This window comes from Cyclopterus lumpus, chromosome 5 (genome assembly GCF_009769545.1).
Source record: "Cyclopterus lumpus isolate fCycLum1 chromosome 5, fCycLum1.pri, whole genome shotgun sequence".
In the NCBI taxonomy this organism is placed as follows: Eukaryota; Metazoa; Chordata; class Actinopteri; order Perciformes; family Cyclopteridae; genus Cyclopterus; species Cyclopterus lumpus.
In genome coordinates, this window is record NC_046970.1 from 15,048,917 (window position 1) to 15,073,799 (window position 24,883).

General features: G+C 43.0%; 1 protein-coding gene across 1 annotated transcript in view; it reads right to left on the minus strand.

Moving 5' to 3' along the window:
• Positions 1 to 419: 419 nt before the first annotated feature.
• bsnb (bassoon (presynaptic cytomatrix protein) b) overlaps positions 420 to 24,883 on the minus strand; it is a 54,025-nt gene continuing 29,561 nt past the window's right edge. The window contains exons 5-12 of the mRNA XM_034533305.1: positions 14,698 to 15,498; positions 7,081 to 13,419; positions 2,988 to 5,085; positions 1,701 to 2,614; positions 1,120 to 1,231; positions 882 to 1,028; positions 617 to 672; positions 420 to 482 (exon numbers count right to left, since the gene is read on the minus strand). Coding sequence (XP_034389196.1) covers positions 632 to 672; positions 882 to 1,028; positions 1,120 to 1,231; positions 1,701 to 2,614; positions 2,988 to 5,085; positions 7,081 to 13,419; positions 14,698 to 15,498 — 10,452 coding nt within the window. The 3' untranslated portion in view covers positions 420 to 482; positions 617 to 631. The remainder of the gene's footprint in view (positions 483 to 616; positions 673 to 881; positions 1,029 to 1,119; positions 1,232 to 1,700; positions 2,615 to 2,987; positions 5,086 to 7,080; positions 13,420 to 14,697; positions 15,499 to 24,883) is intronic.

Below are 24,883 nucleotides of genomic sequence, written 5' to 3' on the forward strand. Positions count from 1 at the left end.
ATATACAATCAGTCATACCTTAGCTTGAGTCTTCTCATAATGCAGACACGGGCTATGCTAATTTATGTAAATATCCAGCTGATAAATAAATGTATCAATTAATCAAAGCATGACAGAATTCTATGTTTTTCTTGGTGTGCTAAATAGAACTAAAACTAACAATCTAAAACTGTAAATATCACTAGAAATTAAATGTGTAACACGTTCATGCATTACTGCTTCTTCTTACAACAGAAGTGAATCAACATACATTGCATTTTTTAAATAATAATGTTCTACTACATTGTTGTTTTCACTTGCTTGGGGAAGCAGATGTCACAATATTTATCATTAAGGCATGTCCAATGATGATGAGATACTCACTGATGCACTTAGGATCTATCTTCCTTTATTTCTTCTGTTAAGTGAAATTAATTTATTGCAGTTTCATAGGTTTTTCAAGTACAAAGTTACCAATCCATCTCATTTCAACTCTGCATACCCTGAGAGAAAAGCACAGTTGATTCAAAATATACAAGTTAGGCACTAAGCACATACATGATCATTTCATCTGTTATATATAAAACTAAAACATTTAAAGTTGCACAGGCCTTTAACTTTCATTAAAACAACTTACCCTCCTCTCTCCAGTTCACCAAAATGAAGTGAACTTCTTCCCAAGGCCAGACAAAGCTGCGAGAATGACAAAGAGTAGGAGGCGATTATTAGAAAACAACCTAACCCAAACTGCGATATACCCATTCAAGGAATTCCAGTGTCTTACTGAATTAATAGACTCTTACTTTAAAACTAAAGCTAAATCATAGTGGATTAAACATTTGCTGGACCTGAAGATAAGCTGTATTTCATTTTTTTAAACACTTATTTATTCATGACTGTACCATCGCCCAGTTTCCCCGCTTGCTCTGCTGCCCCTCCTTGCAGGATTTTAGTGAGAACATTGTCCCCTTCAGCAGGTGGCTGTCCTGCTGCGGCGCTGCCTATACCTACGGGTTTACTACCGATCCCAACAGGAGCGGCCTTAGAGCCTGCAAACAACAAACAACATAAGCAACACTTAAGTCGTTGTTTGCTTATGGTTATTGAGTGGTTTACGGTAATGATGGAACTGAGACTTACCAATGCCTATAAGAGGAGGTGTCGCTATTTTGGTAGGCTGAGGTGCTGTTTGGGCTCCTGTTGTAGGTTTTATTCCTGTCGCTGCTGCTGCAGGTGAAGCTTCCATTTTTGTCTGTCAAACAGAAAAGAGACAGACATGTATTGAGTAAAAGGAAAAGTTGAATTTGCTTCTATGTATTTATACTCAACTATGTTTTAAAGGTAATCCCATTTTAAATATAATCTTATATAGTTCAATCTATACTATAGTTAATCAAAGAGCTTCTTATTTTATGATTTTGTTTTAATCTCAGTGTAATTTTCCCTTTCCCACTTCTGTCTGTGTTTAGTTTACATAATGCTCACTACCCACTAGAAGTGTCTTTTTTGAGTGTGTCACAATCCCAAAGCAAGAAACCAACAGCCATTGCTTCTTAGGTTAAAAAGGACACAATGCCATTTTATGACTACATTTAAATAACTTCTTGTAATATTTGATAAAGAACATAACTTAATACAGGATTTTCAAATAGCACATCCTTAATAACAGAAGATAGAAACAGTTAATGTAGTACAGTAAAATCCGGCTTTGGTCTACTCACTGCTGTGGTAGCTGGCTGCCCTGCTGCAGACCCTACTGCTGGCTGTCGTCCCTGTGGTGGGGCGTGACCAGATTTGGGTTGCTGCGGCGTCGGTCCAGCTCCAGTTGTGGTTGTTGTAGGTTGGCTGCTTTGAGGGGTTTGGCTGTGTAGCAGGGGTTGCTGCTGCGGCGGGTGCTGCGGCTGCTGCTGCTGCAGGGGTTGCTGATGCGGCTGCGGCTGCTGCTGTTGTGCACTCTGCTGATGTGCATTCTGCTGATGTGCACTCAGCTGATGCTGCTGCTGGGCCTGCTGTGTACCATCAAGTGGTTCAGAGCCTGGATGTCTCCCAGACTGGCCCTGACCACCTGCACGCTGCTGCCCAACATGGCCCTGAGAGGGCTGCTGCTGCTGCTGTGGTTTGAGCCCTGCTGCAGAGGGCTCCTGCCTCCTGGATGTTGTGCGATCTCCTTGGGGTCTCTGGCTTCGTCCACCCGTGCCATGATGATACGCAGAGGCTGAGTCTCGAGAGAAGTCGCCTGAGTTTCGGGGGCTTCCCTGGGTGGAACGGGAGTCTGGACCACTCCTTCTTTGTGTCGCCGAGGAGCCTCTGCCATCAGAGCGAACAGATGGGTCTTTGGGGTGTGTTCTGGAAGAACGGGTCGACCTGGGATCCTCTGAGGTGTGGCGAGAAGAGCTGTGTCTGCCAGTGCTGCCGCCGTGATGACGCTGATCCCGTGATGTTGTTGAGGAGGGGTGGCGTTGTTGGTTGTACTCCTCCTGGGGACAGTATTCCTCTGGAGGTTCGTCATAGTCATTGTAGGTGTGTTTACTACGCCTCCCTGTGGATGAGTGACCTCCATGATGTCTTGAGCGATCAGAACGGGCTTCCCGTGGCTTCTCAAACCAATCAGTCTCCTCTTGGCCCAAATGATAGGCTTTTAAAACCAAAACAAACATTATCAGTCAATTGTTTTTTGTGGTGAGAGGAGTAGCATGCAGATTGAAGCCATTCAAAATAACTGGGAAAACATGCTCCACATCCCAGAGCCATGCACATTTTTGAGGAATCCAACAGAAAAAGAAGAAAAAAATACGTAGAAAAAAGAACATTACCTTACACTTAAAAAGCGTGCAAAAATAAATATAAAACAGGCATTATTGGCTTAATTCAACATTCCATAACAAAAGACAAGCAAAGTAATGTTACTCTTCTCAAAATTCCACACTTGGCATGCAGTACCTTTCCAACACACGGTAAAGGTGGCAAGAACAAATGTCACACAGCAAAAATGATTCAGCACCAGTTACCTTCACTGTCAGAAACAGCACAGTGCATGTCATCAACGAGGTAAGGGTCATCTGGTTTATAGACATGACTCCTTGGCAGGTCCTTCTTGTGATGGTCTTGCACATCTGGCAACGAATGGCTGGAGCCATACTGGTTCCTCACATCGTGGGCTTCTGGTATGCCAGAGTCGCTTCCCATGCCCACGGGCTTCCCAACAGGACTGATTGGACTCTCCTCTTCTGAATTCTGACTGCGCATTGGAGGCCTTCCACTGCGACTGCTTCTCTGAGACCGCTCCATGGCATCCCTCTCGTAAGATTTACTTCTGTGTCCTGTGGCATCTCTTGAGGAAATCTTGTCCATACCATATCCAGTAGACCTGGACCTACCAGAGCTGTACATGCGGTCCTCCTCCTCAAGACCATCACGACTGGTGCCATAATGTTTCTGCTGGTCGTATGCATTCTTCTTAATCCCATATGTGGCATCATCCTGAAGCTTCTTGGATCTTGACACAACTGTACAGCTGCCTCCTGTTGATGTTGTCATAGTGTAAGAGGCAAGATCAGACTCCACATCCCGTGCTTCCTCAATAGGGGAGAATTTAGAAATCTTCTGCTCCATTCCCTGCTTCCTGTGCTTACTACGTTTAGAGGAGACTACAGCAGGGGCAAGATTCTTGGGAGCAAGTTTGTGGCTACTGGAGCTGCTCCTTGATGTGTGTTTATAATCATCATAGTAATAGGAAGAGCCTCCACTCACTGTGGTGCTGGTGCGACTGTCCATTGTACTCTGGTACCCTGTTGTTCCACTAGGTCTGCCATAAGCATCTACAGGCTCATCTTCGGGTCTACTGTAGGCACTCCCACGAGTTGGGCCATTCTCATTGCGATACCGCCCTCCCACAGGATGGCCTAGAGCATCCAACGGTTGACTAGTGTTATCCTTTGTCAACTCACTGATATCATCAATCATGACATAGTTCCTAGGAACATTCTGCTCCAGGTTAGAGGTGTAGAGTCCATCAGAAGCAAAAGCAGATGGGGGGCTGTCCACAGAGTGAGTCAGGCCGGGCTCTGGGGGGCGGTACTGTCCATATGCATTGCTGTAGACTGGGCCAAAGTTGGTATCTGGAGCTGATATGGCCACTGACACTGCTGGGTTACTGATGACTTCATAGTTGGTCGGGAGTTTTTGCTCAAGGTCAGCCAAAGAGGTTTGACGTGGTCTTTGATGGACTGTAAGGATCTCTGCCTGGGGCTGGTAGGAGAGACCAGGTTGGTAGGAGCTGTGGCTGGGGTAAGGAAGGCTCTGGCTTGGCATTGGCTGACCAGGAGGATGGAAGCCCTGAGGACCATGCTGCTGCATGCCAAGGTCTGTTTGGTAGGAGGGCTGGGCATACATGCGATTGGAATAAGTTCCCTGGTTCTGGTAGACAGGGCCTGGTGGGGGATGGGGCTGGAATGTTCCTGGCTGGGGTGCAGAGGATGAAGGGTATTGAGGAGGTTGGAAACCTATCTGTTGGTAAGCAGAGCCTGGCTGCTGTGTTGATGGCTGACTTTGAGGGTATGGATAAGACATATAGGATGAGGTTGAGGGATACTGGGAGGTTGCATTGAGGTCATTAGTAAATTGGCTCAATGGTGCAGTACTAGGCCTTGTCAGCAGACCATTACCGTCAAAGGTTCCTGTTGCTGCTACCATCCTGAGGTTATTGAGCTCACTGTCCGACATGTAGTCACGAGCATCACCCATACATCTTATGTAAGCCAGCTCTCTCCTCTCCCTATCCTTCACCATGGTCTCCTTACGTTGGGTGATGCCTAGCTCCAAGTAACGTAGCTTGGCGTCAATCTCTTTCTCTTCTTCCTCTAGTTCAGCCTGCTGCTTACGGAGCTTTGAAGACTCTTGTTCCACAGCTTTCAGTTCACTCAGCAGGCCAGCCTTGGTGACTCCCTGGGCAGGTCTGGGCAGGACCCTCTGGGGCATACCGGGGGAGCTGTACATTTGTGCTGGAGTAACAATGGGGAGCGAAGTTTCCTCTGGAGGGGGGCTAGGGAGAGTCCTCTTTATTTTCCTCATCAGAGAGTTCTGCTGCTGCTGCAGGGAGGCCATCTGCTTGGAAAGGCAGAGACACATCAGCAAACACTGAGCTATAAACAGAATGTGTTTATGTAAATTAGACTCATTACTGTACACTGGGTATTCACATTTCTTCATGCCTTTAGACCCAAGTGAAAAGCTCTCCAGCCTGATAAGTTGTCAAACTACTTGGTTAATTAGCTTATGTACTAACAGGGTGTGATTTCATTATATCAATTAGAATGTTGTTTCACTGAAGCCAAAGACAATAAGTGATGTTTTTCATTTCATGCCTAATTAACAATCTTAAGCAACATGTTGAGTAGTGGCAGTCATTGTATTCACAATGCGGCTATATTACATATTACAATTTACAACCTTACACCATCTGGGGGTACAATTGAACTATGTTAATTGTTATACTAAACCAGTAACATTAATAGCATTGTTACTGCAATGGATTCAATTTCAAATATATCTCTGCAGTATCAATTCATATTTGCAAAATGTGGGATCTATGAATGTCAGAATAATTCTAAATTCTAAAAAACTGGTCAGAATAATTCTAAATTCTAAAAAAACTGGTCAGAATAATTCTAAATTCTAAAAAATTTAACAAATTAATGCATGTTTCAGCAGCTCAGTAAATGTTAACATCATGAAATGGTATAAGATATTTTTCCAAATCAACATACGACATTAGAGTTAATGAAGCAATTGGGTTTTAAGTCGTTTTATTTCATTCAAATGTTTTTTTTGAAATATGTTACTTCTCCCTCTTCTCCTTGATCGAATATCCACAATATCTGTCCCTTTTTTACTTTGCTCTAAATATTTCTGTATGGCATGCAAGTAAGAAAAGTCAAACATACTGTATAAACTAGAAATAAAAACACAACTTAATATATCTGTGCTAGTCTAATACTTACAAAATACTTGTATCCACAAGAGAATGTATGAACAAATAACACTAAAGATAAATAAGGTAAGGTAAGATAAGGTAAGATAAGGTGTGTTAAATGTCGTAAATCTTATTTCTATGTTTCCTTCTTAGACAAATGTTGGTCTATGTTCATTAATTTACTTAGACCAGCTGCTCACAATCAGGAAGACAGCAAATCACCACCACAATTTCTCCACATACTATGTCCCCCTGGCAACTCTTAAGGGTTTGCCTGATATAGAAGACATGACAGAGAGAGAGAGAGAGAGAAAGAGAGAGAGAGAGAGAGAGAGAGAGAGAGAGAGAGAGAGAGAGAGAGAGAGAGAGAGAGATGAAAACAGGCTAAAAGAGTAGATAGGGGGAGATAAGGGAGGAGATGCAGCAGAACATGATGGGAATAGGTTTTCTGGCATGGCCAGTTGCTCACATTCTGTCACCTTCTTGATGCCAGATCCTGTGTGATCATGTCCACACAACATATTTTGCATTAACATGCATATATTTTCACTTGCATGTTCTCTGACAATTAATTGAAACTTAATTTAAATTTAATTAAACATATTTAATTTCTATTTAATGCTTAAATAGATGCTAATTGGATCAAACATTTTGCGGGGTTTGAGACTGCTATGCACTGATGCACTGGAAAAATGTGTTTGAGTGCAAAAGTTGTGACACATTGAATGACATCCTGTAGTGTCAGTGTGACATCTAATATAGTAAGTAATGTGTGTATATAATGTATAAAAAAATAAGAATGTATTATGTTTCTACAATAACATACAGCATATTATCCCATTCTTAATATCCAAAAACGATGTATATTTGCAGCAAAAACGTGTTGTATTGATCAGTATACTCACATCTCCCTGGGGGACTTAAGGCATTTATACAGTATGCACTGTAGCTTTATTTGAAAGAACTACTCTAGACTGTGAAGGCATGCTGCATTTCTACAAAAAAATATATTTTCTGAATACATTTCCTTTAAATATATGTATTTCATATTCGATTCATTATCATTTTGTAAGCCTTCTGACATTTTGATAAACTAACTTCTGCTCAAAGAAAAAGTGATGGTTTCGTACCTGACTGTTGGACACAGCTTGCTGGTGATAAGGGGAAAACCTGTTCTTGGCAGGGTCCTCTGATGTGGGGCTTAGAGGCTTGGGATCCGACATGGAGCGCTGCACACTTTTTATGGGTCTTGGTAGGGTCTGGTGACGGTGGGGCGATTCAGCAGTAAAGGCCTTCTGCTGGGGTGTAACATGGGCCTTGTTAAGTTTCTCCTGAGAGGCAAATGTTGTCTCCAGCATGCGATGAGGAGACAATGGAGATACAGGGGAGTATAGCACCTGGGGAGATTTGGGGGGCTGCCGAGATGGAGACTCATTTTGTTGATAGCCAATTTCCAAGGGGTCTGGTTTCCTCCTCTCAAACTTAACAACTCCTTGGTGTCTAGGAGAGGTTGGATCAGATATGTTCGCACCTACTATATGCAGACTTGTTGAATACGGACTAATAGTTGTAGGGACACTCAGCTGAGGGGCCACCACACCCTGAGACTGAGACTCTGGTTCAGTCTGGCAGGCCAGACTCTCTCCTTTGTGGGTCCTTTCAGGGGCCGCTATGTAATGTAATAGGTCAACCTTTGAGGTCTCTGCCATTGTAATGTGGATTGCAGGCGAAATCCTGCTAAGTTGGTCGGGCTCTGTTTGGCATGACGAATCATTTGTGGTCTGAATAGCTATACTTGCAGAAGCCACTTTAGATGACCCTTCTGATTTAGCCTCCCCACTAGATTCAGAGTGCTTGGAAACACGTGATCGCCTGCGCCTGACAGGCTGCTGGTCCCATTCTCCCTGGTCCTCCTCATCAGTCTGCACACTGCAGTCGGCAATACGCCTTGTTCTCCTACGCCTGTTCATAAATCTGTCTTCTCCATCTTCATCATCTGTTTGCACACAGCTGTCTGTAATCCTTTTCCCAGAGTCCTCTTCTAAACCATCCCTCAGACGAGGCATGGAATTCTGCTTTTTCATAATCTTGGATTCAGCCTGTTTGTCACTGCTTCTCAAAGACATTTCAGAGGCAGAACTATGAATGGGTCGAGAAGCCACCATGGCTTGGACCACTTGTCCATCCTGCCAAAATTGAACACTCTGTCCATCTTGTTGAATAACTCTACCACTCTGGTCACAAATAATGAACCCCTGAGGGGGCCCTCCTCCAACAACTACCCCTTGTATAGCACTCTGGGCAGATGTTGCTGCTGCTGCCGCCACTGCTGATGCAGTGGCTGCCTCCACTGCTGCAACAGCAGCTGCTGCCTCCACAGCTGCCGTCTTTTGTCTTTTCTGCTCCTCCAACTGCTGCTGGAGCTGCTGCTGCAGAGACTGAATTTGTTCAAGCTGCATTCTCTGCTGGGCCAGTTGTTCTCTTTGCATAATGAGCTGTGTCTCCCGTTCTGCCTGCTGTTGGTGTAGGACTTGCTGCTTGATTGTCTGTAGATCTTGAATCTCACGCTGAACAATTAGTTGTTCTTTTTCTCTGTGACGTTGAAGCTCCATACGATCTCTATCAAGCTCCTCGTGTAGACGGAGCTGACGTAATTTCTCCAGTTCTACGCGCTCTCGCTCTAGATGCAGCACATGCTCTTGTTGCTGACTCAGTCTCTCATCTTCCTTACTTTTCTGGGCATCCATGGGAGGAGAAAGTGTGGAACTCTGTGCTAGGGCAGTGCCGTGGGGTGTCACTTGGGGTTGACCCTGTTGCAGAACTAATGGTTGAGGGTGAGTGATGGGTTGAACTTGAGGTTGGGTTTGAGTCAATGATAATGGTTCAGTTTGAGCAGGTAACTGGTGTGGCTGCATTTGAATCTGCAATGGCTGGACAGTTGGAGGTTGACCTTGAGCTTGAGAGAATGACGAAACACTCTGTGAAGTAAGTTGTGTGCGGTCTGTCTGTTGATCTGCCATTGTTTGCATACCAGTTGCTGGCACATTTTGTGCTCCTATGCGTGCTGCAGCTTGGGTGGGTGGAATGGTTGCAGCTGTTTGAGCAGCAACTGTTGTTAAAGGCTTTCCAAGGTACACAGGAGTTTCCTGGTGAGAGCTGCTTGCTTCAGGCACACTTCCTGATGGTGTGGCTGAAGTAGGATACTGGTTTGGACTAGGGTAGGAATATGGTCCCTGTGTGGACATCGGCATTCTGGGAGTCACTTGAGGCAACCGGGTAAGGCTAGCCAATGGTACTGCAGTTACACCTGTGGGGTATGGTCTGTAAATTCCTCTAGGTATGGGACGCAGGACTGAGGAAGGCTGGGTGGTAATTGGCAAGGTGGAAGCTATGGGAGTGTTAATGGTGGAATACATCATGCCATCACCTCCTCTAATAGCAGCTGGATACAAGGCGCGTATACTTGCTTGTCTAGCATTTATTAGATTTGTTAATGTTTGGCCATTTGCTGTTGGTCTTCCATCTGGGCCATACAATAGGTTTGCTCTTATTGATGCTAAGCTTTGCTGGAGATTTAACCTAGCTAAAGGTCCACTCCTTCCAGCCCCATATGGTACCATTTCAGGGTTATTTCCATACCGGCTCCCAAACTGGTCTCCAGAGTTTAGAGCTGCACACATGCGACTGATCTCCCTGGCAGTGGTTGCACTATACTGAGCCAGATTGGAGTCCCGTGGTCCTGTTTGGTCACGTGAAGTGTAGGCGTAGTCGGAATTGATATTTGACATGGAGCCATATCGGCGAAGGGGTAATGAAGGACCAGTAACATCTCCTTGGTGACGCAAGTCTGTGTAAGATCCATATTGCGCTCCGATGCCAAGGTATCCACCATCATAAGCCTGATTCATGCTGCTAAGATCTACTGCCAGACCCCCCTGAACGTTACTCTGATAGTGACCAGCATCAGTCATGGAGGGCAGATTAGCATCAGACATGGAGGGCTGAATTCTTCCTGAGGGGACTACGGGTGGTTGAAATGGTTTATGTTCCCCTGTTACTCCTTGTGTAGCTTGAGGCTGGTGTTGTTGTTGTTGATGATGATGTTGTTGTTGTTGGATGACATTGTAGTGTGGTGGATGTGGAGGGTGGGCTTCTTGAGAGGTTTCAGTGGTAGGAGTTTTATCTGAGGATACTGTTGCAGGCTGCTGAGTGAATGACCCTGAACAGGAACCAGCAAAGGGCAATTTGTAAACAACATCACAACAAGCCACCTGGTTTTCTGGTTTGATCTGTCCAGTGAGATCCAAGACCTGAGGAGGGGGAGGAGGTTCCTCTTGCTTAACCAGTTGAGTCACTGTGCCCCCCTGCAATGGTTTATTTTCATCAAGTTGCACGATCATGACATGGGGCTTACCAGTGGACAAGTTCATTACTGTTGGCTTGTTTTTTAGCTCTAAGGCAACTCCACCATATACCTCATGTGGAGCATTAGAAGCAGGAGCCCCAGACACTGATGGTGGAGCCAGGGGGGATACTCTAGGAATGGCACTAGCAGTCACTGCAGGCTGGGCACTGCTTGTCTGGCTGACTACAAGGTCTTTTTTCATTAGGATTGGCTGCACCTGATTAGCTAAATTGTAACGTGCAAAAGAGGATTGCTGATGGTGCTGCTGTAGCTGTTGCTCAAGAAGCTGTTGCTGCTGCAGGAGCTTCTGCTGCTGTAACTGCAATTGTTGCTGTTGTATACCCAGGTTCTCCAGACAGGCATCAATTTTGGGAATAGATGGGTCAGAAATTGGAAGCTTGCTCTGGGTTAAACACACAGCTGATCCAACACCTTGCCCCAAATCCATACGGTTTTGCAAAGGATCTCCATACACAACTAATTGCTTGGGTTGGGACATGAACATAGAACCTGCAACTGTGACGCTAACTGTAGTCGGTGTTGATACAGATATGTACGGTTGCTCTTGTGCATTCAAGTTCATGATAAGAGGTTGCACTGCTGTGTGACGACCGGATGGCTGCTCTGCTCCTAAAGAGTATCTCCTTGCATCAGTGGCAAGAGATGTTAGGTCCATTCCCTGATCTGTCATTATAATTGGAGCAGGCCTCATTGGGGCTCTCAGATCCACCACATTAGAGCTTGGATGTGTTTGAACCTGACCCACAACCATTGAAGAGCCTGGAATATTTGAGATTTTACACAGAGATATGTTTTCCATAGATCCACGAATATGTGCAGTTGGGGTCCCAGTGCCAATACCAACATTAACTTTTTCAACATTTTGAGCCATCTGTGAAGAATGTTTAAGTGACTGTTGTGATGGATGCATTTGTGGGGATGTTGGGGAACTTATCAAAGGGGGCTGGGAGCTATACAAGGTTTTACAACTGACCTGTGTTGGTGATGACAAAGGAGAAGTGGACGAATTTACTGTGAGTGGCTTGGCTGGACTGGTTGTATCTGAGCCTAGAGTTATCACCATCACTGGCGAATCTCGAGAGGACTGTTGTCGTGCAAGACGTGGTGAAATTGCCCTTTGTGGTGCCTGAGCTCCATGAGATGCTGTATCTGATACCGGACCACCAGGCAAAGATGGCAGCTGCCTGCCACTTCCACCAGTGGATCTCACAGATGGCTTATGCGTTGGGCTTTGTGCTGGAGAAGCATTGGGAGAGATCGGGGGGCTGGGACCTTTGAAAAGGGAGAAGACTTTGGATGTAAGGGAGGATGCTCCAGGGTCAGGGGATGCCTGTGTTGGCCTCTGGGAGCCTGCTCTGTTGCCAGCAGGCCCTGTGCTACCTGCCTGTCGAGTTGTAGCAGTCTGACTGACTTGGGCTTTGGTTGTAGCAACTCCAACAACACCTTCAATTTTGGCACTCTGTGTCATCATCCTATTTTGTGTTTCTTTTGATAGATGCTGTGCTGCATGAATTCCTGAAATTCTTGGATCACTCCCTGTTGTGGAGAAGGTCATAGGTGCAGTAATCTGCGTTGGGCTTGAGCCAGGGGTCAAGACGGTTCCTGCTTCAAGATTATGTTTACTGTCAGGCTGAGAGGCACCTTTCTGCCTCTGCATTAGCTGTGCTTTCTTCATCATCTCCTCATAAACCTCCTCTGCACTTTTTAGAGTTTTATCAGATGGTGACATTGCTGATGTCTTTTCTGTAGGGGAGTAGAGTGATGTAAAGGTTGGAAGGTTATATTCACTTCCTGATTTGTAAAGCTTTCCACCAATCATCTCAAAGCCCTCTGCCTCTGAATCTATAGATGGTGAGTATTCAGAACATGATGATCTGTGAAGCTCCTCCATCTCTGCAGCCTGCCTCAGCTCCTCTGTTGGCGACGCATCCTCAATAGGAGAGAGATTACTGGGGGGAGTTTTAGATCTTTCCCTGCGTCTCTGTGCCCGTAGCTCCTCTTTATCCCTTTTTGTTTTTCGAGCAGTACTTCGTATCCTCTGTTGCTCTAGATCTCTCATCTGCTCCTGTTCACGAAGTAGTTCTTCCTCCTCTCTGAGCTCATCCTCCTCAGATGAGTCTTCGATTGTGGGCAGCAGTGGCCCATGGGATCGATGTCGAGCCTTCCTCTGCTGCTTTGCCTCCTCTAGTCTTGCCCTACGACTAGGGCTGCTGTCACTGTCATCCTCCATGGAAGACACAGATGTCGGGGATGTTCCAGAGGTGTAGCTGGGTGTGGTGGCAGGTAGAGTGGATGAATATTCTCCCTTAGACCGCTCTTCGGGAGAACCAGTCAAACTCTCCATCTCTAGCTCTGGTTCTCGTAGGTCATGTTCGGTGCTGAGCTCCATGTCTCGGTTGTAGCTGTTTGTGTTATTCAGCTCAATGGTCTTAAAACGCCGAAGGCCACCGGCCATTACAACATCTTCCTCTTCATTTGCCTCTGTTGCCTTGGTGTCCTCCTCAAAACTATTAGAATGGTGAGAGAGTCGTCGTCTCTCCTTGCTTAAATCCCCACCAGTTTTATGTCCCCTTTTAGTCTTCTGGTTTCCATGTTCTTCCATCTCCTCTTCATCCGCACTCATCTCCATAATTTGCCTTCTCATGAATTCCTCATCTGTTAAATCTTTATGTGACTTCTTTTGTCTTACTGGTAATGGTGACAGACCACTTTCGCTGCTGTCCTCCACGTAATCATGCCGAAGCTTACAACTGAGGTCATCCTCTGATTCATCCCTTGCTGCATCGTCATCAAGATTGTAGTCCCGGCCTTGTCCTACAGACAGTGAATGTGGCCTGTGTTTCTGGTCGGACGTCTTTGACTCTAGTAGAGGCTTCATAGAGCTCTCTAGCTTGGTGATTTCCGAGGGGATGGATGCACCTTTTTCACTGAGCTTGATTCCATCTTCCCGGATCTGTCCTGTAATCTCCCCATGAGAGCTTGAAAACCCATCTGAGGAGTATCCAGTGTCACTTAGACTCTGTGTACTTGATTTGTTGTTTTCCTGAAAAGGGAGAGAAAGAAAGGGAGAGAGGTCAGAAGCAATACAAAAGCATACATTTGTACTAAATTACCTAATGGCATGGTCTATTAAAAGCCCCATTGCACATCTTTAATCCCACTATTTCATCAAACTTATCAGCAGTGACATTGTCGTGAGCATTTTTAGATGATAGGGAATAAAAATGAATGCACTAGACCGTAAACAGTTAACAATGTCTCTAATGCTAGATATCAGAGAATAATTACATTGGAGAGAACAAGTCCTTAATCAGACAACCAGATATAGTAAAACTTTAGGCTAAAATCAACCCAAATATTTACTATTGCACTTTGGTTTTAGAAGTGAAGCAAATTTGATTTTGCATACAGTTACCACCAAGCAACATTTATACATGTATTATCCTGAAAAGAAGACTTTTTCTAATCTTATTTTGTTGTTCATCAAAGCCATGGATCATAATTTATTGATTTGGGTTGAGTTTGCCATTCAAAGTTACATCACCACAGATGGATAAATACACTGACAGAGTGAATATAACAGACAGTTAAACATACAAACATATACAGACAAATGTCATTTGGTCACATGCTTGATTGTCATCTTTGACGCATTCTCCGTTGCATTCTTCGAATCGTTGAAGAATAACGAACATGCTTAGAATGCTTAAAATATCATCACGAAGTGTCACAGTAAACAAAAAGCTTGCATTTGACACATAAATTAAAGTGTACAAAACCAGGCGGAGGAATGGGAGAACAGGCTGAGAAATAGCCACAGAGAAAATTATGAATATGATGACAATGGTGGTGATGATGATTATAATGCTAAGCATGAAGATGATGATAATGATGACAATGATGATAAGGATGACGATGATGATGATGGTGATGATGATGCTAAGGATCAAAATAGTGACAATGATGACAATGATGATGATGATGTGATGATAGTGACAATAGTACATTTGATGATAACTACTACTAACTACCTTCAGAGTAAATGATGACAATGGAATGTTGGAACTGATGAGTAGAAATAACATTAACTACAAAAATGCTCTAATGTGGTGGATCTGAGAGGCCCAATGAGGCCTGCTCCAATTATAATGAGGAGATATTTTAAAAAACGAGTAATGTAGAGTGAATGATTAAAAGGATGATGATTTAATGAAAATGGATCTGAGAAATGGTTCCAATTATTTGAATGGAGCAAAAACATAAAATAAAAATGGTGAATCAAGAGTAACACGTGAAGGCGAAGAAGTTGCAGGTAGCTCACTTCATGGTGTCTTGACTTCTGTGTATCTTCAGCTATCTTCATGTCTTTTGGTGAAGTGATAGTCTCTGACAGTGTCTTCTTTGGTGAGGCCTTGACGTCTTCTTTTAGAGATTTAGATGTGACTTTAGACTTCTCCTGGCACTGCGGCTGTTTGCGGGCCTGGTTGTTACCTGTGGGTTTAGACTGAGTAGGTGCTGTTTTTGATGGGGTGGGAGAGGCCTTGGCATGGTTGGGTGTGGCTTTACCAGGGGTGGCCTTGGCACCAGCAGGATGAGAAGGGCCCCTAGTCTGAGCAGAGGGCTGAGCAGATCCTTTTGTCTGAGTGGGCCCTTTGGCCTGACACTGGCCCTTCATTTGGTTAGAAGACTGAACAGGGCCCCTACTCTGAGCATGTGATTGATTAGGACCTTTACTTTGAGGTCCCTTACTCTGAGCTAAGGGTTGTGATGAACCCTTAGTTTGGGAAGGTGGTTTAGTTGAACCTTTAGTTTGAGGAATAGGTTGGGAAGAGCCATTGATTTGAGGGGAAGATTGGCTGGGCCCCTTGGTATGAGGGGCAGGCCCAGCATGTTTCACAGACGAGACAGGGCCACTTACTTGGGGACCCGGTGGTTGTTGTTGAGGACCTGTGGGCCTAGGCCCTAAAAGCTGATTTGGCCCTTTCTGCTGAGGTGGTTGTTGATTGGCTGTAGCAGGTGGCCGCGGGGATCCCAAGGGCTGTACAACAGGGGCTGCAACATCACCCAAACTTCCTGACAGAGCCCTCTGCGTCTGGCAGTTCAAGCACAGCCATTCTTTCTTCTGAAAAACAAGCAAGATAACAGCAAAATAGTTTTCTTAGTGTCCCCTCGTTCCAAGGGAAACTATTACAATGGGCAGCAATATGCCTACACAAAGTATGCTCAACATTGGAGCTCACTTTGATATATCGACACTACATGAACACATTATTTCATTATTTTTTATGATGATTGATAGGTGCAGAAATATAAGTGTGTTCATTAGTTTAAAAAAAAAAATTCAATCATGAAATACCGAAGACTTGGTATAGCAAGTCTGAACAACTGAATATCTGAAAGCCTGTCGAAACAAGGCCTTTCATCTCTTGGTGAAGACTTAATTATTTGACAACATTAAGCACTCTCAAACAGGGTACACAGAGAAAGAGTGCTGTGTGAATACAAATTAACATGTCTGTTATTAGATTGGAGTGCAACTGTCATTCAACGTTGTATGGAGGCCACAGCAAACCTTCAATCAGCAAGAGTATAGGATTATACTCTTGCTTATTATACTCTTGGTGGTAGTTTTAGATTCGGACACTAAAAAATCTAGAACAAAACCCATCAAAGACATATTAACATAAACATTCAATTGCAGGGCAATGCCTCAGATCAATGAAACTGCCTGATGGAGAGAAATGGTTATATTACTGATTATTTTTGTAACGCAGTCCTCCGTTTTGTTGATAATCATCTGTGCCCGAGGCCTGAAGAGGGAGCGTTCTTGTGTCACAGACTCATACAACAAAACAAATAACCTCATAAACACCTCTATTGCCAATTACCATCCGCCAAATAAATCATTACTTGGTGTCATACTCAAAAGCCTATTAGAGAAGATGAAATTCAACACCATGCCCTGAAACAGAAAAACAAAAAAAATAATGCAGGTGTTCAATGACTGATTCAGAGGACATCTTTACAGTCAGTCAAGATGTCAGAAAAGGTTACAAAGAAATTATTAATTATTTTCCAGTGCCCTAAGATTTTACTCACACTGCAACTATCACATATAATCAGTACTTGTGGAAGTTATATACAAATAACTGAAAAAAGCTGTTACAAGCAAGAAAAAGAGAGATAGACAGAGAGTGACAATCAATTAGTCAGCAAGAAACATCCTAATAGCTGGATAGGGATCTTAATCTAGAGACCCCAGAGACCGGCGTTTGGCAGACAAGTCTCCAGTGATAAAGTCTTCATACTTAATCTGTGTTGAGAAATTGATCAGGCTCTTGTTCTACTCAGTGCTACTTGTGTGGCCTCTGGAGTCGTATAGAAACAGTTTGGCTCACTGGCCATGATGAATGGTGGATACAAACCAACACAGGCCGATTCTACTATTTTTCCAGTAAAACTGATTTGTGAAGGCAAAAGAATCCAAAATAATGATTAACCACTAGTCGGTGTCGGTGGTAAACAAAGCTACAGCTGAAATTTAACAGAAGGATGAAAAAAGGATGCAGGAGGTGGTGGGTGGAAAAAAACAGGAAGAATAAGAAAGTGGTGGTAAACTAATGCTGCGTTCACACCAAACGCGTTGTGAATATTCGCAACGCGTTTGGTGTGAACGCAGCATAAGGTTCATGATGATGAGTGGAAGAAAGAAGGTGGTGGTAAAGATGATGGTTAAATAAATAGGTGCCTACCAATCAAAAGTAAATTGACAAACAAAACAGATAAATAAGTCAAATTCATAATTTTCATGATCTTCGGAGAATCACTGAAGACAATTTTCCCAGTACGCACACAGATATAAAGTAGGGACCTGCAACTGACAATTATTTCCATTATTGATCATTGATTAATTTACAGGTCATTTTCTTTATTTACTGATTACTGGTCTACAAATGTCAGAAAATAGCATCAAATGTGCATCACAAGTTCTCAGAGTCGAAGGCTATGTATTCTTGTTGATGATGTTGTAAGACCCTGTTAGTTTTGTGTCTCTGCTAATCACTCATTCCCTCCACCTGCCACTCCTCTGTCTCCTTGATTACTTATGCCCTACACCTGTGGCTCCCCCTAAATATGCTCCCATTCTTTCCCTTGTCCTCTTCCAGATTGTTGTTTGTCCTCCGTGTGACTTTGCTATCCAGCCTGTGTTTTTGAGTTTGATATTTTCAGTAAAGATTCTTTTGTTCACGTGCCTGGACTCCTGCCTTTTTCTCTCTGCGCCTGAGCCATACCCTTCCCGACCCCATGTCAGATGTCTTGTTTTGTACTTTTCATTTTCAGTCCATCAACCGACCAATCAACTTATTGTTGCAGGTCCAATTGAAAGCTACACGTATCAGTTATCTAAACTAGCTGAGAGACACCAACCCCTATATGCTGTCATGATAACAAAAAATTGCCGAACACAATCAGCCGACACAGAGCCACATCATCGTCCCAATTGTGTTCCTGGTCAATTTGCACATTTGAATGGGTTTTAGCACTGGTTTGAGTTCCAGTAAAGTATATGGGCCACAACTATCAATTATTTTCATACACGTTAAATAGCCAATTACTATCTTAATTCATTGATTTATTGCACATAAAAAACTGTCAAATAGTCAAATCTGAAAAGCTGAGATCATCAAATGTGTGTCATTTTGTCTTAAAGTCCTGCATTACTGTATATGAAAATTGTTTCCAATTCATTTTCTAACAATCAGATATTTGAATAATCTACAAATGGTTTCAGCTCTGGGGTCTGCAGCTGCTGTAGCTTGCCAAACGGTTGCCTGAAATACTCAATCTCTCTGGATTACTTTAATGTGAACATTTTGATTAATTCAGCTTTGGTACCGGTAGACTTTAACTGTTTTTCTGTTGATAATAACTCAATCAGACCCTTATGCAACATGAGTGTTAAATTATGCAGCTCCCTTATTTAGAAATTATGCCATTTGAATCATGAATATTGTGAAAATATGCACTTCATTAAGGACATCGCTGCAGCAAACTAAGGAATATGGGAACAGCTACAACAATGTTTAGCAAAAAAGGAGATACAATAAGAGGCTGACTTCACCCACTTAGTTTAACAAAGGGACATTCCTCAATACAATAACTGCCAGAGCCAAATGTAATAAAACATAGTATACAGATATAATGGCTATACATTCGAAATGTATGTGTAAAATGCTATTTTTATTGATGCTATTTTTTCATTTAAAATCAAATTGTTCTTATCGTGCCCAAATCCTACAGGGATCTGTTGTCTCAACTGAGACCACGAAGCATGGATGGAGCCATTGGCATGCCAAACAGACAGACTTGCTTTGTTTTCATCTCTCTCAAGTGCTCTACTGAGAATCTATATATAAACAGGTGCAGTACTCTCAGAACTGGCCATCTGTGCTGGTTCTTTCACATGTAAAAAAAGAAAATGTGTAGAAATGTCAGAGTCAAGCGTCTGTGTGCTTGTGGACAGCTAGTGCACAATGGGGCCGACAGAAAACCACTGAAGCGACAGTATAGACGGCACAGACATTCTATTCTATGTGTGGGTACTGTGTGCACACATGCATGCATACGATCGCATAATCAACCGATCTAAAAAAATCTCCCAGCCATTGAAGTCTCGACTCACTTCCAACTTCCTCAAAACCACATCAAATCTGCTTTAACAATTATTTGAGCATTTTCATGAATTAATTATACACCCAAATTAGATACTATACTATAGATGTTTTGTCCTCCACCAAGAAGCTTTCTTGCTGCCATTTTGGCAAAGCCAAACTCTTTGCTCCTGAATCAGCATAACATCACTGCGTGGGTGAAAGGGAGAGAGGAGCAAGGCCCAACCGGAGCTGGGAGTTGGAAATTATTCATGTGGAGTGCTTTAGCTTGTACAGCAGTGAGCATTGTGGGCTGTGTTTCCCACCTCTGCCCACACTGTGTGGAGAAAATAAGGTCCGGAAAAAAGTCTGAGCCTCCGCGCCTAAAAAACAGTCTTTTAATGCACTCTGAAAACAGAGCAACCAATTCACTGTGGCAATCTTCTACTTTTGAACTACCCTTTGATGAAAAGCTCCTCAGCTCAATAGCGATTAAACTATACAACTACAGAGGGAATTAACTAAGGGAATTTGTTGCTCAAGCACAAAATAATTACTTTTGAAACACAGTTTTTGTTTTGTTCATTTTGGTGTTTTGGGGGATTTGGTTTGTGGGAGTGTTCTGTAGCTGTGTGTGGGGTTGTACTGTACTTGTGTGTTAGCAGCAGGCTCAGTTTGTCCGTGAGATCATCTTGTTAGTGAGCTGGTAACCTCGTTAAATGGCAGGAGGTTAACTTCTGTGCTTGTAACCTCGGCTCTGAACTGTAACTCAGATGTGGGCGACAAGACTACATTGTGTTGTCACTATTTGCAGCTTGTTTCTGCATTTGGTTGTTTTCTACATCTTTTAATCTGTATATGTTTATGTAAATATGTAAAAGAATCAGTAAAAGTGAACTGGGCCTTTTCAATTATTTTACACCTTCACAAGTCTGAGTACACATGGTCAGATTGAGATATAGTTTCACAAGTCTCCAGACACATTTTACATTTGTAAATAATATTGTGACTATAATAACCAAATATATTTTTGGTTCCGTGTCTGTTTCCTTCAGCTGTAGAGTGTTGAGCTTTCAGGCCCACAATTTAGTTCCCCTGAAAAAACTAAATCTAGAAATCTATCATTTAAACTTATAAGGAGGTCCCCTGTGGAGTTTTTCTAATTAATATATATACAATATTATGTTTACAGCTGTACATCTCTGCAGTAAATATTACGTTATATACCCAGAACATTTTCTTAAGCTTATGGTGTACACAATGTTTGAATTGTAAAGGAACACAGCTGAAGCCAAAGTGTTTGACGCATTAACAAATGTGAATTTTTTTTTCTTCTTTCATTTCAGTAGACAAGGTACCAAGAGTAGTGTTGAGAGAGCAGTTAGTGAAACTGAATCTACCATGAGAGACACGGGTGGATAGTGTGAACACTGGTAGCGTAGTAATGCTCCAATCAGCTCACAGCCGGAAAAGCTGCCCTTTCACTGTCAAAATAATGAGGGATTGAACACTGCAGGTTACCACAAGGAAAAGGTCAGAGAGATTGATCCCATTCTCATAGATTGATCCCACTCTCAGAGGAGCTTGCTGAGACATTACAGCCCTGATCACCGTGTCTGTGTGTGTGTGTGTGTGTGTGTGTGCGTGTGCGTGTGCGTGTGCGTGTGTGAAGATAGGTTCCCTTCTGCTTCTCTCACTGTATGTGCGTGCTAGTACGTATACATGTGCGTCTGTCCATGTCTATACAAGTGTGGTTAGGTAGAAATTCACCAAATGATGTAATGCAGCAAGGAAAGTACATTAATTATCCTGACCGCTAACCCCTAATGACAAGCAAAGCTAAAAGAAGGTATGCAAATGACAAATGAAAAGTGGTCAGATGGGGCTTCATTTGATTAAGGAATGTACCATCCTGAATTAAAATCACTATTTTTACTGTCTCTCTCAATTTGGAATGATCCAATAAAGGCAGAATGTCAAATGTAATGAGGCAAGAAGACCAAGCTCCCACAAGTAGAAGATGAGTTATAAAATATGTTCTTGAAGTTGTAAAAAGACACAATTGAAGAGCAAAAAAGAGTCTACGCGCCAGGCTCTGCAGTCACCACAGAAGTTTGATTAGACAGAGATGAACCGAGATGACCTCACATACTGTTACAACAACTTATAAGCATTCTCTGCAAAGGAACTCCTCCTCTTCATCCAACTCTCCCATAATGTTGTTCTAGCTATAGAGTTGTGTTCGGCCAAACGTACATGGAAACATTGAAATCCCAAAAATAAAACATTGAATCAAATGAATAAAAGACCGTCTGACCAAAGATTTAAAAAATGTGGTTCCAAATCAAAATAAAGTACATACATGTCCGAGAGGAACCCACACATAATGCATAGGGGCACAGCTGCAGGATTATAAATCACACTGCAAACTTAAACCCACAATAACTATGTTGCCACTTGAGGGCAGTAGAAACAAAAGTTAACATGGCAAATGTTTATTCATTTGGAATCGTTTTTTGCTTATCTGATGAATCCCTCTCCTTTTAGCTCTGGTTTGCTCTACACCACTACGGTGTGTGGTTCTTAGCTGCTCACTAGCTCATCGTCTGCTACTGTCATGTATATAGGGACATGTATTTGTTCCAAAAACATGTTAGAACTGCCTCCTATGTGACAGTACATGCATTGCTGTAGGTAATAACATGTTTGTCCTTGTGGATTTCATTTGTCTTCATATATTTCTTTTTAATAATAAGAAAGTAGTTGTTGCTTTATTTTGCATACATTTTAAACACATTGGTGGCTCACTTTCTAGCTGAAATGCAGCAGTCTCCTTTTTGATAGCCTATAAGAGAAGAGGTGGCTACTGGAAAATGTTTTCTTCTGGGAGAGATAACTACAAAGAATGCCCAAAGTGGAATCTGTATGGCACACCTTTTTCGAGAAATGTGCACAGATAACAGACCTACAGAGCCAAACTGCTGGTGAGGCAAGAATATGATGGAGAGCTGTAATACTTCCTGCCCATTGAGGGAGCCAGAGAGCGCAGCATTTCATAAAGAGATATGGAGCCCCGTGGGAGCATACACACCCACACAACAACATGAAAAACAAACAATGCACTCACAGAGTCTGATTCAAACATCCTGCTAAATATTGCACTTGGAGTGGGCTGCATATTTAACACCAACCGTTTTACTGTAATACCATCTCAGCTCTTATTCCCTCCACTATTGGTGTAGAGACAGTCACTACCCCTGTCCCACTTCACTTCTGACAAACACACATACACACGGGTGTATTTTGATATGCTGAACAGCCAAGTGTACAAACACATGTGCAAGCAGACATACTTTGTGTAGCCTACACAATGTCAGAATTCCACCTCTCACTGTCAGTCAACTCACAGCAAGTGTCTGTCCCCCGCATGGTGTCTCTCCCTGGAACCAGACCACAAGCTGTGAGCAAGAAATGTGAGCTGACATGAACTGCAGTCACAAACATCACAGAGGTATATAATAGTGTAGATGGCCAGAAAGGAAAGTAAGATCATATCCCACTAAATAGTTATTTTCATGTCACAATAGAGACCACAAACGTAAAACTGAGGCAATGTTAGAAAGGCTGCTTCCAACCTTCCGCAAATGGAAGCGTGACAGCAATGCATGTCGATGCAAAACATTTGTAACGCATTGTGTGTTATTCTCTCCCCCAAAGTTTCACTTCTAAATGTCAAACTTTGTCTATCCACAACAAATACAATGGTAGCTTTCACATCAAAACAGCTTTGGTCATTATCTGAATGGAATTTTCTTTTTGACGGTGCATAACAAAAGCGCTCGTCGCGTCAACCTTCAAAGTAATAACAAAGAACTGAAATAAAGAGGATAGCTAGGTAACAACAAAGGCAGAAATCATCATAATACTCCTTCACGTTCTGTCACTCACAGAGATTAATGAGGCGGACAACAGAGGAGGTCATAATTAATTTGTAACAAGTAAAGGTCAGGGGAGCAGAGGGTCAGTGTGAATTATTAACTACCAAGTGCACTGGGGCACGCTGCCAAGCAGGTATGAATGGGGTGAGTTTAAGGTGAGTGGGGAAATATGTCACGCACAGTTTGGTGCCCAGACACGTAGACACACACTCACGTTTAATACCAGTAACCTAAACACACTGAATGTAAAGTTTGGATAGTCACAGTCAAAGGCCATTTACATTCAATCGAAATAAAATGAATCACTACAAAAAACCGTACTCACAATCCTGTTTCACTGCAGTGATATTCACAATAAGAATCAAACATCATCAGAGCAGGTTACTCTATGAAAGCCCTATCAGATCCCTTTAAACCATCGTATCCAATTCCATTATGCACAGTCTGAATAAACAGTGGTGCGCAGTGTGAAGTGTGTAGCGAGCACATGTCAAAGTAGTGTGCCAGGATGTGCCACTCCACCACACGGCTGTGACAGGTCAGTAAGAGTCAGCAGGTATATAGGTCAATCCCCTGGGACTCCTTCAATGACGACACGTGGTCAGGCCTGTGGATTAGAGAGGAAATGAAGGATCATCCACGGAGGAAGCAGGACTCAACTACAGTCACAGTCACTCATACAGTTCCCCGCAGTGTAATCAAAATGAAGACAACATATAGATAATCATCTCAATGAGTTTTGCAGGGTATTTCCATACTACACTGTCCTGAATAAATACTTATTCTTCTCCTCAGGGCGTGGCATGTTTGATAGTGCTAATCGCCACCGCGCTGCACCGTGCTCATACAGCGGTTACCGTCAATAACGTCCCGAGCCACAACTCAGGTAAACACTGTTAGCTCTGTCAGCAATAATAATAACTTTATTTATATAGCAATGTTGCTATTGTTTGCATTGCTGCTATCCGCCGGCTCAGCCTTTGCAGAAATAATCTGGAAGTCAGTGTGCCAAATACAGGGGGTCTTAATTGACACTCGAGACTCCCTAAAAGCATCAACAGCAACACTTTGGGGGTCACTGGAAAAGTCCTGCTACTCGTTTTTTAAAAGCTCTTTATGTCCAGCAGTATTAATAATTAAAGTTGCAAAACATGTATTCATGAATATAAATACAGAAAAGTATTGTTGTTTATATTGCCTTTGAATACCGGCTGTTGAATAGTAATGTAGTTAAGAAAATCCGAACGTTACCTGCTACAAAAGCAGTGGCTTTTTTCACGTTAGGATTTAATATTTTTTTAACTGAATTGTGAAAGACCTGCTGTGCATAGGGTGAAGCTACACAAGTCTGTGTGTGTGTCTCGGGTTAGAGAGAGAGAGGCAAGTGTTCAGATTATTTTGCCGGGCTGTTGTGTGGTTATTGTGTAGATGTGTGAGTGGCCTTATTGTTAATGATATTAGCCTTGCTGATGTGTGTGCCAAGCATGTATAGCTAGTTGAGTGCCTTGACTTGCCACCATGGTATTTGGCACACTGACCAAAGTAGTAGATCAATTGACTGACATTCTCATCTATTGTGTGGTGCTGCTAGTATAGGGCTAAAAAGAGATACATATGTGAACTAATTAAAACAAAATGGAAAGGAAAATGGGCTGCCGTTGGTGTAGTGGCTAGCAGCACCTCACAGCTAGAGGGGTTCGATCCCTGATCCCGCGCAGTCCTTCTGTGTGGAGTTTGCACGTTCTCCCTGTGTCAGCGTGGGTTCTCCGGCTTCTTCCCACAGTCCAAAGCTTAGGTTAATTGAAGGCTCTAAATTGCCTGTAGGTATGAATGTGAGTATGAATGGTTGTCTGTTTCTATATGTGCCCTGCAATAAACTGGTGCCCTGTCCAAGGTGAACCCTGCCTTGCCCAATGTC